The sequence below is a fragment of the Pseudorasbora parva genome, chromosome 19 (assembly GCF_024679245.1).
Source record: "Pseudorasbora parva isolate DD20220531a chromosome 19, ASM2467924v1, whole genome shotgun sequence".
NCBI classification, from domain to species: domain Eukaryota; kingdom Metazoa; phylum Chordata; class Actinopteri; order Cypriniformes; family Gobionidae; genus Pseudorasbora; species Pseudorasbora parva.
Window position 1 is genome coordinate 15,954,214 of NC_090190.1, and position 17,721 is coordinate 15,971,934.

The 17,721-nt window shown below is 39.0% G+C and overlaps 1 protein-coding gene across 2 annotated transcripts in view; it reads left to right on the forward strand.

Annotated features, from left to right (window-relative positions):
• gabbr1b (gamma-aminobutyric acid (GABA) B receptor, 1b) overlaps positions 1-17,721 on the forward strand; it is a 164,889-nt gene that overhangs the window by 21,094 nt on the left and 126,074 nt on the right. For both annotated transcript variants that reach the window (XM_067426765.1, XM_067426764.1), the window contains exon 2: positions 16,415-16,498. In XM_067426765.1, coding sequence (XP_067282866.1) covers positions 16,423-16,498 — 76 coding nt within the window. In that variant the 5' untranslated portion in view covers positions 16,415-16,422. The remainder of the gene's footprint in view (positions 1-16,414; positions 16,499-17,721) is intronic.

Consider the following 17,721-nt stretch of genomic DNA (forward strand, 5'->3'; position numbering starts at 1 on the left):
CTAGATTGTGTAATGTTATGGTAGCACATTAAACTCTTGTTGAAAATTCAGTGTGCAGTTGAATAAATGAGTTACCAGAAATGTCAGATAGATGTAGAAGGAAAGCGAGGAACTGTCACACCCCTCTGTTAATATGTGTGTGGTGTCATGAGGCTCTAGGCTTTAGTCTTTTATGAGACGCTCTGTCAATAAGCCGTCTGTTACACCTCACACTCGTGCCTTATGGCATTGATTGAGGAATTACAGCACTGCATCTTCTTTCTCTCTCTTCCTCTTTGCTGCCGGTGGCCTGTGTCTCTGATCCCTGTGGGCGTGTATCACAGCATGGGTTTGCATGTGTCCTGTTGCGTTTCACTCGTGCGACTCGATGGGAGTCAGTGTATGTTTGTGTCTCACTGTTTCCTAGAGTGTCTTTGTGCTTCATTTCATTCCATTTTTTGGCACTTTGTGAGCTGCACCATGTGTCTCGAAGCAGTTAAATTTTATGATGACTCAAGTCAGGAGGTTTCTAAAAATAAGCCTACATACTATACGTTTGTGATCATATATTATTTACTTTAATTACATATTCTCACCATATTCCATACAGAAAACAGGGTTTCAGCTCGAAGAAATGAGCAATGGATTTAAAATTTATGAAGATAAGATGCTTTCACATGCCTGTCCTGTCTTGTGTACAAATGTGGGTTTGTTTCTGAGCATGTGCTCATGTAATTGTCTGATCCCTCCCCCTTGTTATCTGATTAGTGTTTCATTTCTCCCACCTGTCCCCTCTTGATTTCTTCCCTTTGTAAACTCCTTGTGTTTGTCAGTTGGTGTGGGATCCTTGTTTCATGTCTGCGTCTCCCGGCCGTCCTGTGATTCTGTTTTGGTATGCTTTGAGTTTTTGTTTTATATTTTGTTATGTGTTTTAGCCCCCTTGTGGGTGTTTGTTTTATTTTGTCAATAAATATTCATTTTTCTCTGCACTTGAGTCCTCGCCCCATCTACCATTGTCAGTGACGTAACAGATGCTTAAAGCAAATGTTAGACCTTCAAGCAAATTTAGAGCAATGTATTGAATATGATTAAACTTGATTTCTAAAAAATATGATTTCTTGGGTTTTGATACCTGGAACATAATCTGCATTATAAGCAAAATGATGGCATGTTTTGATGCTTGTCTATCCGGTGGACAAATGCATAACCATACATGTCAAATTTAGCAAGTGTGAAACTACTCTTGATTAAACCGCTTAAATTATTTATACACAAAGTGAAAATTGTCATCACATTCATAAAATTAACTCATGTCCATATTCTAAGTTGCATAAGCTCTGTGACAAGTGTGCTCAAATTCATGTATGAAATATATGAGAACCAATCGGTGATATTTAATATATAGTATTCATTATTTATATCTTGAATATATTTAAAAATATTTTAAACATTTTATTTTAAATTGTTCATTTTTATTTATTTTAATTTTAGTAATTTTAGTACTTCAACTTAAACATAATTTATTTCAGCTTTATTTCAAGTAACGTACATAACAATAAAACACTGGAACCAATGGCATTTGACATCATCGAGGTCAAACCTGGTGCATCCTCATCTCATCCATATATTCTAATATGGCCTTTTTTATTTTATGGAGCTTGGCAGTTTCGGTCACCATTTTATTTCATTCTATGGAATGACCAGCGTAAAAATTTCCTTTTGTGCTCCGTAGAAGAAAATGGTTTTTTTTTTTTTTGACACATGATAACAAAAGATTGTTTGAAATATCACTTTAGAAACCTGACAAGACTAACAATTTATGCTGGGGACTAGCATCTGATTCCCAACATTCACTGGTGTCGTATTATGCTGGTCTTTTCAGCAGGCATACAGTATGACGGCTCTGTATAGTTAGATCATACAAAGGTATTCGTATTGTACTCATGGTCGATTTGCGCATGTGCTATAGATCCAGGTACAAGAAGGAGAGTCCAGGGCGGATGGATACAGCAGCAAGGCTTCTCTCTCACCCCATAATTATTGACTGTTATGTGCTGTGGCTTATTGGCTTTACTTTCTGTCAGCTTGAATTACATCCCTCAACGTCTGGTCACGTACTCCACCAGCCGAGCTTCCAAACTCAGACATCTCCTGTGATTTTGGAGGAATTAGAATTGACATCTTTGAACTTCCTTTTGAATCCTGCAGATTTAGGCACATTAACAGAGGAGGAAGGTGGCTTATGCTGAGATACGTCATGGTAGAATAAAGAGTTTTCCCTCACTTCGAGCACCTTCCATTTGGTTTTTACTAGAAAATGGCTGCGTATAGCAAAATATCCCCTGGTTTCACAGAAAAGGTTAAAGTTAGTCCTGGACTAAAATGCATGTTTGAGCTGTTTTAACTGAAAGCAACTTGCACTGACATATCTTAAAGTGCCCCTGCAGTCAATGATTGTATCCCTTAAAACTCATCTCAATCACAAGAATGACATATTTAAAAGTTGTTTTCATGCCTGAAAATAGCTTGAATGTGACTTTACAACATTGCTTTATTTAGTATACGCGGATACTTGAATAAGCAGCCCGCCTCCACTCCCTCACCCCTGCTCAGAATAGCTGATCCACTCGGCCAAAGTTACTGTAGTAAACGCTTCACAAAGGCAAGTGGAAATACAGGTTTAATTCAGCCGTATTTGTGTAACCAGAAACTGATTCAGAAGAAGAAGTGGAAGAATGAATTATACAGGGTCATCTACAAGTCGATCAGAATGGTAATGGGTGTTATGTATTGCTCTTTACAACGTAATTTATATGATTAGCCTTTGACTGACTATTTTATCAAACAGCTAATAATGTGTTGCTAATGTTACACAAACCATCTTCCCGTTCGCCAACCCAGCATCAGACAGCTGCCTTCTGTAAATCAGCATCCTTACAAATGCTTTAAACAACTTAGAACATAAGTGGAGAAAGGCATATTATTCACTTGCTATATTACTGAATGTACCAAATTCTTCATATCAACAGAAACATATAACCCGGCTTTTCTTGAGACTCCTGCTTCAGAGAGGTCCTAGTTAATGATATGCTAAAGCCCACCCGCAGGTTGACGTGATTGGTTACAAGGTAGTTTGTGAGATAAGAAACACCAAAATTTGCACATGGTTTGTCTTAAAGCATATTAAAAACAACACATAGGCATAAACAACATAACAAATTTGATTTCACCTCAGGGGGTCTTTAAAATACACTCACCTAAAGGATTATTAGGAACACCCTACTAATACTCTGTTTGACCCCCTTTCGCCTGGAGAACTGCCTTAATTCTATGTGGCATTGATTCAACAAGGTGCTGAAAGCATTCTTTAGAAATGTTGGCCCATATTGATAGGAGAGCATCTTGCAGTTGATGGAGATTAGTGGGATGCACATCCAGGGAACGAAGCTCCCGTTCCACCGCATCCCAAAGATGCTCTATTGTCTTGACCAGGACCACACCCCTACATTTATTGAAGCAACTGCCATGTGATTGGTTGATTATAATTGCATTAATGAGAAGTTGAACAGGTGTTCCTAATAATCCTTTAGCTGAGTGTATGTCAGTGCCATTGTTTTGTCTCAAGATGCAAACCAGTAATGTTTTTTTTTTCTAAGGCATGTTTATTAAAGCAACTTAAATGCCCTAATTGAACTTAGGACTAATCCTGGCTTAGTCGAGGCCCTATCTGTGAAACTGTACCTATGTATCCTTTGTTAAAAGATGCGCACATACTCACTTTCTGACGGTCCATGCCCCTCCCACTCAGATTTATATCAGTCAGGCTGTCAGGCGTTCATCGCCCTTATCAGTTAGCAGACAGGTCGATGGTGGGGAGGTCAGTGACAGTTTTAAATCATTCACTGTGAATTTCACATGAACTGACAGCAGAGTGTGTGGTAGCAACACTGGGGAGCAATTGTTGCTAACAAATATCCTTTTCTAAAGTGGTCATGCCCAAAAGGGGCACTTGATGGCCCCCTTATTTGTTTTAATGGAGACCTTTGGACTCTAGAAAGTATAGTTGGTGCTTTATAAGGCAGTAATAACTATTAGTATTGGTCATGGGTGAAAAATAATCACTCCCTTCGCCCGCAGCCGGTTCTAAAGATTGCATTGGTCATGCCAATCACAGTGCTGATTGTCTATAATGCTGAAACAAATACTAGCCTCTAACCCTAACCGTAACATCAGTGTGGTGTGGGTAGCACATCCTGATTGATAGTATTATTATTATTCAAGTTCTTCTCACTGCTGTTTCCTAATGGTTTTTAGAGCATTTACTCTGAGTCGTCCTCTGTCGTTTCAAAGAATAGTGCAATGGTGAATGCGTTAAATATAAACGCCTCGTTTTGGGGAGGAGCGTGCAGAGTCAACAGAGGCTCGCTCTGCGAAGCAAGGCAAAAGTATAAACAAGGCTTTACTCATCAGTTACATTGTTGCCTTTGAACCACTGGTAAAAGGTGCACTAGTCACTGAGGCTAGAGTCTCCAGTCTTTAGCATCCTTGTTAGCTCCCTGACTCCATATCAGCTGACACTGATTTGAATCCAACTCAGAGCAGTGTCAGTAGCACCAGCTACACTTACACTGAAGGAAAGACCCAAACCATCCCCTGTGGGGAAAAATATAATCAGCATAATTTGGTTTGCTGGTCTCCTAGTCTGGTCAGGTTAGTCTGTTGGCTGATTTCTGAGGGGTTTGGGCCACTTTTCAGCTATTCCCAGTTAAACCAACTAAACACCTGCTTGGCCTGGCTGTGACCTGCAAACAACAGCAAACCAGCTTTTTCCAGCAAGTTATGTAGATATCAATATATTTTAGAGACCTAAACGACCAGGTGTACTCCATTTTTTGTCGTTCCACTTAGTCTTACTCACAGTTGAGCACATAGGCCGTTGAAAGTATACTCTACACTAGTGGAGTACATGTACATTTGTACATGTACTCCACTACTCCACTACATGTACAAATGTGCATGTCCTCTACTCTGTTTACTGTTCACCATCAGCTCTGTTTTCTGTTCACCATCAGCTCTGTTTACTGTTCACCATCAGCTCTGTTTACTGTTCACCATCAGCTCTGTTTACTGTTCACCATCAGCTCTGTTTACTGTTCACCATCAGCTCTGTTTTCTGTTCACCATCAGCTCTGTTTACTGTTCACCATCAGCTCTGTTTACTGTTCACCATCAGCTCTGTTTACTGTTCACCATCAGCTCTGTTTTCTGTTCACCATCAGCTCTGTTTACTGTTCACCATCAGCTCTGTTTACTGTTCACCATCAGCTCTGTTTTCTGTTCACCATCAGCTCTGTTTACTGTTCACCATCAGCTCTGTTTACTGTTCACCATCAGCTCTGTTTACTGTTCACCATCAGCTCTGTTTACTGTTCACCATCAGCTCTGTTTACTGTTCACCATCAGCTCTGTTTACTGTTCACCATCAGCTCTGTTTTCTGTTCACCATCAGTTTCTTTTTCTGTTCACCATCAGCTCTGTTTACTGTTCACCATCAGCTATGTTTACTGTTCACCATCAGCTCTGTTTACTGTTCACCATCAGCTCTGTTTACTGTTCACCATCAGCTCTGTTTACTGTTCACCATCAGCTCTGTTTACTGTTCACCATCAGCTCTGTTTACTGTTCACCATCAGCTCTGTTTACTGTTCACCATCAGCTCTGTTTACTGTTCACCATCAGCTCTGTTTTCTGTTCACCATCAGCTCTGTTTTCTGTTCACCAGCAGCTGTTTACTGTTCACCATCAGCTCTGTTTACTGTTCACCATCAGCTCTGTTTACTGTTCACCATCAGCTCTGTTTACTGTTCACCATCAGCTCTGTTTTCTGTTCACCATCAGCTCTGTTTTCTGTTCACCATCAGCTCTGTTTACTGTTCACCATCAGCTCTGTTTACTGTTCACCATCAGCTCTGTTTACTGTTCACCATCAGCTCTGTTTACTGTTCACCATCAGCTCTGTTTTCTTTTCACCATCAGCTCTGTTTACTGTTCACCATCAGCTCTGTTTACTGTTCACCATCAGCTCTGTTTACTGTTCACCATCAGCTCTGTTTTCTGTTCACCATCAGCTCTGTTTTCTGTTCCCCATCAGCTCTGTTTTCTGTTCACCATCAGCTCTGTTTACTGTTCACCATCAGCTCTGTTTTCTGTTCACCATCAGCTCTGTTTACTGTTCACCATCAGCTCTGTTTTCTGTTCACCATCAGCTCTGTTTACTGTTCACCATCAGCTCTGTTTACTGTTCACCATCAGCTCTGTTTACTGTTCACCATCAGCTCTGTTTACTGTTCACCATCAGCTCTGTTTACTGTTCACCATCAGCTCTGTTTACTGTTCACCATCAGCTCTGTTTTCTGTTCACCATCAGCTCTGTTTACTGTTCACCATCAGCTCTGTTTACTGTTCACCATCAGCTCTGTTTACTGTTCACAATCAGCTCTCCCCCACATTGCCTAGCAACCATCATGCACTATTAAAGGGACATCTTTATACACTATTTAACCCTACAACGTTCATACACACAGAAAAATAGTGTCAAAATTGTACCTTTAGCTTGTCGCTGGGGCAGTACCCTTAAAAGGGCATCTTTGTAACTTTTTTACTCCTAAAAGGTGCATATTAGTACCTTTGAGTACAAATGCGTACCTTAAGGTACTAGTATGAACCTTTTTGTGGTAAAAATGGTATAACATTGTTCTTTTAAGGGTACTGCCCCAGCGACAAGCTGTGGTACCCCTAAAGGTACAATTTTGACACCCTATTTTTCTGTGTGTAGTAGGGTAAATATTAATACTATTAGGTACCACTATGCACCTTTTAGGGGTGGATAATGTACAAAGTTGTTTTTAAGGATGTTGCCCAAGTGACAAGCCGTTATACCCCCAAAAGGTGCAACTTTTGCAATTTATTCTGACAGTGTAAGCCATAGGTCCTCATTTCATGCTGTAAGTCACGTATAAGGGAAACAGGTCTCTTTAGCTCAAAGGGAATTATTAATTCATAAGGAAATTTGAAAGAGTCACTTATTTTACGGCTGAGCAAATGACTCGTCCAGGGTTTATTTGAAAGGACCGTAACTATCAATTCTGCAGTGGATATTACTGTTCAAACAATAGTGAAAACACTGTTTATTAGCAAGGTAACATAGAGCAGTAGTTTAACACATTAAATCCGTTTGCACATAAAACAAGAACACTTATCTTTAAATACAAACAAGACTTTTATTGATAATTCTAACAAGGTAATATCTAACAAAAACCCACGGACACATACATTCACACGAGTTGCAGAAAGAAAGAAAGTTAGGAAAAGATGAGTTTTAAGAGAGTGGAATGATAAAATCCCAAGTTTCTAGCAATGTATGCACTTATAAGACATAGCCTGAACGAACCATCATTCATTATTTTAACCCTCCTATCCTTTCTTATGCAAGGTTATTAAGCTTTAAATCAATATTATTTGCATTAGTAGTTTGTCATCTGATCATCTAATCGTCTAATCCTCTCATCCTCATCTCTAACTCTTCTCATCTGATTCTTTGTTCATGTCCTGAGATTTTTAACTCAAATGTCTACCCATCCTCCTGGATGAGTTCTGGCCAATTAGGTATCATCTTTGGTTCAGAGGTGACCTGTGGTCTTTAAACTTCCTGCTCTAAGCAGATAGTACAGAGAGTACAGTTTAGACATGATTTCTTATTATAAGAATAGGATACATTTTATACAGATTTCAATCAAGCCATCTTCTGAATTATGAGCATACGATCATACTGATACCAAGCAAGGGACACTTCCAATCAACCAATCAATAATAATGACAGTTGCATGAATTGTCAGTGAATCTAAGCATAATGGTTACGTATATGGTTGTAGACATGATATAGAATTATGCAGTAGAAGGATGTTTGATTAAAAATACCATCCTTTTTTAATGATTTGATGCATTTTATATGTAAAAACAGTCTCTGTGGGTTCTCTTGTGGATTTCAACTCAGTGTCACTCAGAGAAGAAGAGAAGAAGAAGATCTGTTTGGGATCTTTTGTCTTTGTCTTTGTTTTTTATCTTTGATCAAACAACCTCTGCCGTTACCTTGCATGCTGTGGCTCAAAGTGGGCCCTCTCCCAACCAATCCATCTTCTACAAGCTGCCTAATGTTAACAAAACACTCTTCCTTTTGGCTAGGATCATCTCTGGCCATAAAGTAGCTGAAGGTTTCATCAGTTAGCATAGACTGGATGGAGCCCGTTTCATTTATGGTCCTAGACTGTGGATTTGGGATCTGGAGTGTTGAGTTGGGTTTTTGCGTGGAATTTTGTTTGAACGAATCATCTGGAAGATTCCTTTGTGTCGGGTTCGCCCTCGAATCCTACAATGCTAATTTGCATGCTTATACTATTTCTATGGTGGGTAATATTAGCTGCCCAAGGTGCAAACTGCTAATCCACACATTCATGCTAGATGAGGCGCTGATGAGACACTGCAGCGAAACCATCGAGTTCACTCATCACCCCTGCAGTCAGATGGGTGAGAGGGTTCATTTACAGAGGCGTGGTGGAGACAGCGTGTCACCGGGGGTTAAAACATCAAGATAGTCTGACAGCAGTCAAAGAGCAAACGAAAGGAGGGTACATGAATGGTTGCCTGGCAACAGAATTAGGCAGTTTTCAGCTTTGGTTTCCAGTCAAAAAGAGACATGCGTTGCTTTCACTGTCCATACAGAGACTGTCACCTGTCAGTTACCAAGTGCCTAAATGTGTGGGCATCAGCCACCCAGCTTTCTGAGTAGTGGACAATGGTGTGTTTTTCAATGACCGATTCTTAAAATGGTACCTTTGAATCACCCAATCTTGAATATTTAGGAGTTTCAATCAGGTGGCGTAAATACTGTCTATACAGAGATTATGGCGGCGATTTCAGCGCTGTGTATTGCAATCAGGCTGCGTATAATGAGTATATGGTGTGAGGAACCGTTTGAGTGAAATGTTGTTTTCATGAGACAAGCCAGTTAGAAAGATGGAGGGGGGAAAGATTGAGAGTAATTGCTCTGTAGAGAGATAAAAGAAGACTGAATAGGGAGGAAAGAGAAAGACAGCAATGATTTTGGAAGGATGCAATAAAGAAAACAATTGTGGCCTGGAAAAAAGCAAGCCAGAGAAAAAGAGAGAGAGAACATATTAGAGAGAGGCAGAGAGCGATAGAAGAGAGAGCTTGCTACCATGAGGTCAGTTTTACGCCTCAGGTGGAGCCCAGTCTTCATGCCCCTGTCAGATTGTGTGAAAATGTGTGTGTACGTTCACCCTGCACTGCAGCAAGTGCATTTCACTAGCTTCATTTTCACATAACAACGCAGCAGTCACAATCTCCTCTTTACTATACCGAGCATCAGAGCCTTACTCTGACAATAGCTGTTCCAAAACCTAGCACTCTGTCTACCTAGACAGCATTAGTGGTGGATGAAGGACACAAGTCAAGTACTTGAGTAAAAGTACAGATGCCCAAAAAAAATAATATTCTAGTAAAACTATTTATGCTGCTTTCACATGCTATCAGAAATGTCTTACTTCCCACGTATGAATTCGTGATTACAAGCTCATCACATTTAAAATATGATTTGACAGGGCGTTCATGTCCAATTTTTATAACTAGGAAACTTGTATTTACATTATATCATTCCGATAGCATGTGAAGGTTTTACAGGTTTAAGCACGTTTTCAATTTTGTTGAGTAAAAGTACTGACATACTTGATTAATGTTAAGTCTTAAAAGTAAAAAAATACAGTTTGGTTAATGTTTATTTATTTTGCAATTTTATATACTCATTCCTACTGCTCAAAATGTGTGTGTGTGTGTGTGTGTGTGTGTGTGTGTGTGTGTGTGTGTGTGTGTGTGTATAACTACACGGGTATTACACTGGTATTACACTATAAATGTGGTGTATGAGGGCATTTCAAATGTCCTCATATTTCAAATAGCTTTAAAAACTACTAAATGATTTTTTTTGAGAAAGTAAAAATGCTGAATGTTTTCTGTGATTAGGGGCAGGGGCAGTGTAAGGGGATAGAAAATACGGTTTGTATGGTATAAAAACCATTACGCCTATGGAGAGTCCCTGTAAACCACATAGACCAACGTGTGTGTGTGTGTGTGTGTGTGTGTGTGTGTGTGTGTGTGTGTGTGTGTGTGTGTGTGTGTGTGTGCGTGTGCTTGTGTGCGTGTGCGTGTGCGTGTGCGTGTGTGGACACATATACATAGTTTACAGCTCAGTCTGACATTATTATGAATTATTATGAATTGCCTAATAGAAGTTTAAGCAGACAATGATCTGCAAGTAAGAAAAAGTTAAATTTTATTACCAAATTTTATTACTAGAAACACTTACAGAAGTAGGGAAGATGTATGGGCATTAAAGGCACAATATATTTTGTTGACTTAGTTACATTATCCCAAATGTTTCTAACAATGTTTAAATTTAGAGAAATCAGTTATTATTACCAGTGTTTTAACCACCACTGATTTTAAGGCATCATAGGTGCTATAGCTATACAGAAACAATGGTTGTTCCAAAATCTAGTCAAACAATATTATCTTATTTTGGGTACATCACATTTCAGTGAGGACCACTTAAGTCAGAAACAACGTTGACAAAACTTTAGTCAATTTTTTTTATTGGCATATTTTGCAAAAGTTACATTTGGCGATATGGCTCTGTTCTAAATTCCCTATCCTTTTCAAGAGCTCTATGTAAAGCAGCTGCTTCTGGGGACAACCTCCCATTTCTTTTCAACTGAGAGAGCAGTGTAAAAAAACCATTGAGAACAGAGCATGCATCAATGACAACAGAATGACTTTGATTAAGTTAAACACAAGTTTAAGGAGGAGCTGGGTTACAGTGTGCAGTGGAAGCAGGCAAGCAGTCAGACTGAACTTAAGCTGCGCTTAAGTAAGGGGCCATGTTTGAGAGTTACCAATTGAGTGCATAGGAATGTTGGTGTTGGAATTTTGGGGTTGGAGTTTTGGAATATTTGATAGTTGATCTTGACTATGTGGCCTGCCTGAACTAACGCAGAATACTTGATGTATCCCTTACTGGAAAAGCAATTCCAGAATGCATTGCGACAAACCCTTGGAGAAAATGGTGGATGAGTAAAGAGAAATGCAGATTATGAAAATACTTCTGTCATGACAACTCTTTGAGAGATTGGCATGTTAAATAAACCCACAATTCAAACAACCCACCCCCAAATTGGCACTAATTCTAAACCCAAACTAAAATGAGCATGGCTGGGGAATGAACATCCCTACCCTGTAGTAGATCTATACAGGTGGAGCTGGGGAAGGTGGAGGGTTTCTGAAAGCGCGCTGCAGACTGCCAACTGCAAACAATGCCAAATATTTAAATGTTGATCAGCAAGCTCATTGGCTGCTGAGTTAAGGACCTGCAGCATCTAGATTTTCATGACAGAATTTTGGATTTATTTAATTCGGAATTAGAGCATTTTGAAAAAAAGTTAAATAAAATGTGTGCTTTTAATGATTATTACAGTATCGCCTAGTGAGCTTAGCAGCATGCTAACAGCAAACTCTTTTGGAATCAGCCAAGTCAACCATCTTATCTGCGTCCCAATCTGCGTACTTATGCACTATTCTAAGCCATTTTGTAGTATAAACAGTGTGAGTAGTGTGCTCACGCTGAAAATTCCAACAAGAATAGTTGACACCTCATACACTCTACTGTTACAGCTTTACTTATATAGACCAAAGGGAAGGGCTATCAGACTCCACTGGTATATGGCAGTATAAACCTCATACACTTGATGGTTGAGTATGGTGCGTAGTATACATTCATAGTGCTTAGTAGTGCTATGTAATTTGGGACACAACTCGTGTGTTTCACGTTAGGAGCACTGTAGTGCTTGTGTTAAACAGTGTTTATGTACAGCATTCTAAATCAGTCACTTATGTGGCTAATTTTCTATTAGGACGATGCCTTAGGGCCCATTCACACAGGACATGTCCTAGCATTAAAAACAGCTAGACGGAGCATAACAGAATTGAACAGAAGGCATGTTTATAGCAACATTAACTCCTATACACCTTTGCTAATGGGTAGCCTACTTGACATTAAATACTTTTGGGGATTAGTTGTCATTGCATTTTGCTAATTCTTATATGTGCAGCTTTAATGAGCTCATATAATTTGACTCTGTATTTTTTTAAAATTCAGATGTTCAACTTGCAGGACCATGTAAAATGAAACTGTTAAAAGGAAAAAAGTGTTTAAAAAAACTGAAGAAATGGCATCTGAAACATATTTTCCATTCACATTTTATTTTATTTTATTGTAACCTAGAATATTGATGTTAATTACCAAAGTCCATGGATATATTCTTGCACATACAGTATGTAAATAAACATGCTCAGGTTCATCCGATTGGTCCATTGTTTTTAAAGCTGGCATTGATTTACTGCACTGCATGTCATAAACTATTTTTAACTTGACAAAAAAACAAAAAAAAACGCTCGTGGTGTGAGACGTGCCGTAACGAAGAAATATGTTCGTCTGGTCCATATTTACCGTAGACCAACAATTAGTGCAGACAGAACGCAAAAACGTGTCCTGTGTGCACAGCCCCTTAGAAGACAGCTGCCAATGTAGGCAGTAGTTCACAAAGCAGCATGCTAGCTTCTGTCTGTTTCACTCTTTTCTGTCAAGGCTGTACGGCAACTCCATATGTTCACTGCATTCATGAAAATCTTTCCACTGCTGGCTCTCCAGCTGAAGTTAATCCTAACCTGCCTTTCATGAAAAGACCGCCTTTACAGCACGCTGCGCACCCACGACGGAAAGCCTTGTCTGCTTTTATAGTGTGGGATGAAATGTGTTATGGCTCATATACTCGTTCATACTCCTTTGAGAACAGTTAGAAGCCGTGAATAATCTCCAGAAATTGCTTCCATTGTGATTACAGCGCAGGAAGTGTAAAGCGTTCTGGTGGAGTTGAGTCTTCCTGCTTTGCTACCTGTATTTCAAATTAGCATATCATTTGGGTGAAATTAATTTATGTAGATTAGTCCTGGTTGATTGTTGGCTGTCTAATCAGATTTTGTGTGAGTGAATGTGAGCGTGTGAGTGCGTTGGCCCCAGTTCCTCGTGCGACGCTGGGGGTTTACGTGCTCTACGTCCCAGATTTGTCTCTGGTTTTTCAGCTCTTTGAAGCATAATTTTCTTTTGCTCCCCTGCAATTCCACAATCATTATAACGGGCTTGTGAACATGCCCTGCTATTACATCTTCCTTTCAGCGCTCCCCTTCCCTTCAATGTTGTCAACAAAGCTCAAAATGAACACTCTCCAAGCTCTAAATGCAAGTAGAAATTGTCTTTAATGGGTTACTCGCCAGTTGGCCAGTAACTTTGTTGGGAACTGCAAGATAATACACAGTTTAAAGGGACTTTATGTACGAATTTTTATGTCCACTAACATATAAACAAATGCACAGCATAATACAGAACACTAACACAAACTAAACTAAAAATGTTTGTAATTATGTACTGTAATGTCAATATGTGATACAAAGAAAAGGGATTAAATCTCACAAAATATACTTTATTATCAAACTATCATGACAGTGTAATTTTAATTACCTCATTGGTCACACCTTTTATTAGGTGTCCTTAACTAATAATTACTTTAATCAAAAAATAAGCATAAAATTGTTATTGTGTTGATGTTGTGTTGCAAAACACTTTTGCTGCTTATTGAGGTGGAATATATGGGGATTGTTAGGCACAGGTTTGGTGGTATGGGTAGTTTTATGGGTGGGTTAAGGGAAGGGTAATTATAGATGTAATTACATAGATCAATTTTAGCTGTAAGGACATGCTGGGTATTTTGTAAAAGTACATTGTAAAAACACGGACACAGTAAGTGCATTGTATCAAATGATTAATTGAAATGTTAGTACATATTAAAGAGACCTATTATAAAATGGGCCCCGTCATCTGTCGTCATGGTGTACTGCTGTTTTCTCGATGCTGTCATTTTTGTTGTGTAGGCCTATTTATTTTGTTATTGAGAGGAGAGTGTGCAGCGCAAATTAACATATTAATCTAAACAACGCTCTCATCAGCGTGAATGGCATCAGGATGTCCGTTAAGCATATCGTGGTAAAGGTATTTCCAAAAAGAACTTTGCCATGAGAATATTGTGGCCTTGGATGACTTTCAGTCTCTTATACATTACGCCACTGATTTGATTTGCGTAACTATGGAATGTGTGCATAAGTGCGAGCAACAAGATGTTTGCTGCAGTTCACTTAACAGCCACTGGTGTCGCTAATGACAAAGGTTTCTGCATACACATAGATGGTTGGATGGATGCTTGATGTAATTGATTTAAAGCCTCTTAAATGTGCTGTATGTAGGATTGACACAGCTAGTGATTGAAATAGGTACTGCAGTCCAAATTTTAAATATTGGAGATCGTTGTTTCCCCCACCCCCTCCTCCTCAGACTCGATGCTCACGCGGGTTGCCAGCATAAGGAAGGCATGCAAAAGGAGCAAGCGCAATTGACGAATAAAGCCACATTGTAAGTTGATGAGTTTATCCATAGAGATTTTTAGATGGATGCCGCAGCTTTTTAAGACGGGTAGAATCTGCAATCTCTGACCCAATTTGTTAGCTGGCTTCCATGGCTGCTGCAATACGCTGTGTTTTCCACTAACTGGCAACCTGTGGTGTCGAAATACTACTGGCAATATGCATTATCTCACAGACATTCCGACACGGAACACACATTTCAAATTAGAATAACTGGCAGTAGCATTGTTTTTCTGAGAGACATTGATTTGGCTTGTTACCTAAATATCTGCAAACATATCATGGTATTTTTATGCTTTAGTAAAGTGAAAAACCTACACACATCACCTTTAAAGAAAGTCAATTGTTTTGTTCCTGAATGAATCAGTGTTTTTAGTCAATTAATGTATAGATTCATTGACTCACTCATATATATAGTCAACTTTTCATTCCTAAATGAGTTAGTTTCCTTAAAGGGATACTTCACTGATTTTTCATATTCAACTATGTTATTCCCTTAACTAAAACGAGTTGATAAATACCTCTTTTGTCTGAGTCCGTGCACTTAATCACTCTGACTCGCGGTGATGATCTGATAGCATTTAGCTTAGCCCACTAAGCCCAGTTCATTCACTATGTATCAATTCGTTTTAGTTAAGGGAATAACATAGTTTAATTTGAAAAAGCGGTGAAGCATCCCTTTAAATAAGTCAATTGAGTCAGTCATTCAATATCTTACTCATAAAGGTAGCCACTTGTTTTGTTCTTAAATAAATCAGTGTTGTTGATTGAATTGGTTAAGTCAATTATTCAATGACTCATTAATAAAGACAGTCACTTATTTCGTACCTTGAATGAATTGGTTGAATCAATTATTGAATGTCTCACTCTTTAAAACAGCACATTGTTTCATTTCTGAATGAATATCAGTGTTGTGGAATAAATCAGTTAAGTAAATCATTCAAAAACGTATGCTCACATGTTTCATTTCTGAATGAATTAGTGTTGTTGAATGAATTGGTTGAGGCAAGTCATTTATAAAAACAGTCACTTATCATCACCTTCTGCCATAAGTAGAGGCACTGAAAAAATCCCCATCACTAATGTACAGTGCTATGTTATTATTTTAGGAATGCTGCTTAGCCAGTCAAATTCAATGCATACAAATCTCAATTGCTAAATATATGCTGCAATAATTAAAATGACAACCCCAAAAATGGGACCCCAAAAAACAACACTAATAAATACACACTATCCATTGACAGAAACAACAGCTATCATTCATCTTGTCCACCCCCATGTACACTAACAGTGGTGCTTGTTGGCGCGCCTGAGTCAGAAAGCAGCTAGGCGGAAAGCGAATATTGATGGGGGACGGCCAGGCAGTGCTTGCACCTTGATGTAGATATTAAGCAGATCTGTGGGCTGAGTAAGGGAAGGCACCCTGCCGCGAGTGACTCATTTGGTTGGTCGTGGTAGACTAACTGTGAATCTAGAAGAGGAGATCAGCTGTTCAGATCCATCTGTCCGCAAGTGCCGTTTGTGATCTGTCCTTCGCCACCCTTCTGCTTCTCTCCTCGCTCCATGCCTCCTTTTCTCAACCTCCACCCCTTTCCTGTCTCGTCCCCTTGTGTGCTCTCCTGCTGTACTTCCTCCTTTCCTCTCATTCTCTGGGACCTCTCTCACACTCATCTCACACCCTTAAACAATCACTCTCCATCAGTCTCAAAGTGTTTTCACACTCACCAGTTCCTTTTCTGATAATCCCCATTGGCTCTCTTTTTCTCTTGTTCTGCAGGTAGAAGAATGGCCCTCACGTTTGTTCTTTCGTTTCTCCTCGGGTCTTTCTCCCTCACCATTGCCTCACGTAATACAACCACAGGTAATGAAGATGTGTTACTTTTATTGTTCTTACATATGGATTATTGTAACTTTCAAGCAATGCTTGTCAAGTGTATTTCTTTTTTTAACTTTATGTATAAGGATGGGATCTGTAGTTCAGTACAAATTATATCCTAAAGAAAAATACTAAACAATACTGTTTTTGGTTAAAGGAGCACTCATTGATATGGCGTTTGTTTTGGACTTGGACTTATTCTGACACCTAGTGCTGTGGATGTATCACATAAAACCATATATTTTAACTGTGTAATTGTTAAAATTTGCAGTCAAGTTTTATTAATACAGTTACTTATTTAGTTTTGTAATGTGATTTATAAATATGACTGTCTTCATCTCAGTGTGAATTTAGTATTATTTATAATGAATTAGCTTTTATTTATTATTCTGGTTTTATTTTAAATTTAATCTTCAACTAAAAATGTTTTTTATTTTTTTATTTTTTTATTTTTTATGTTAGTGTCACGATTATGGACTGTTTTGTTATTCTGTTCTGTTAGTTCCTTTTTTGGCCTACTCTGTTTCAGTGGTTTCAGTGGTCAATGAATATCTCCTCGTTTGTGTTTGCATTTTGTATTTAAGTTCCCTGCTATGTTTATTCCCTTGTCGGTTCTTGTCTATGTACGTGGTTTTGTATTTCCCCTGTGTTTATTATTAAAAGGGGGGGGGGGGGGGGGTGAAACACTCAGTTTCAGTCAATCTCATGTCAATCTTGAGTACCTATAGAGTAGTATTGCATCCTTCATATCTCCGATAAGTATTTAGTTTTATTATATTTATAAAAGAAATATGGGCTGTACCGAGTCTTTCCGGAAAAAACAGAGCGCCTGGAGGCGTATCGTGTGGGCGGAGCTAAAGAATGACGAATGCGCAAAGTGGTGACTCAAGCATGGAGAAACCCTTGCTATCGATCTCAGCTAATAGATATATGATCCAGAATCTAATTCGGAGGCTGAAATAGAAACAGCAACAGCAGGACGTCCGTCTCTGTGGTATGTACTGTATTTAGTGGCCTGTCAACATTTGTGTGTGTTTACTCGCAGTTTATGAGGACATGATTTGGTTTATGGACTATTGTATGCGACTTAACCTTAGCAGTAGCAAGCAAAACGGTTTTGCACGTCAGACTAGTGTAACGTTATACATAGAACAACAATGGAGTCCGTTAGCGCATTTGAATGACGAAGCACGCGATCGTGCCGTTTA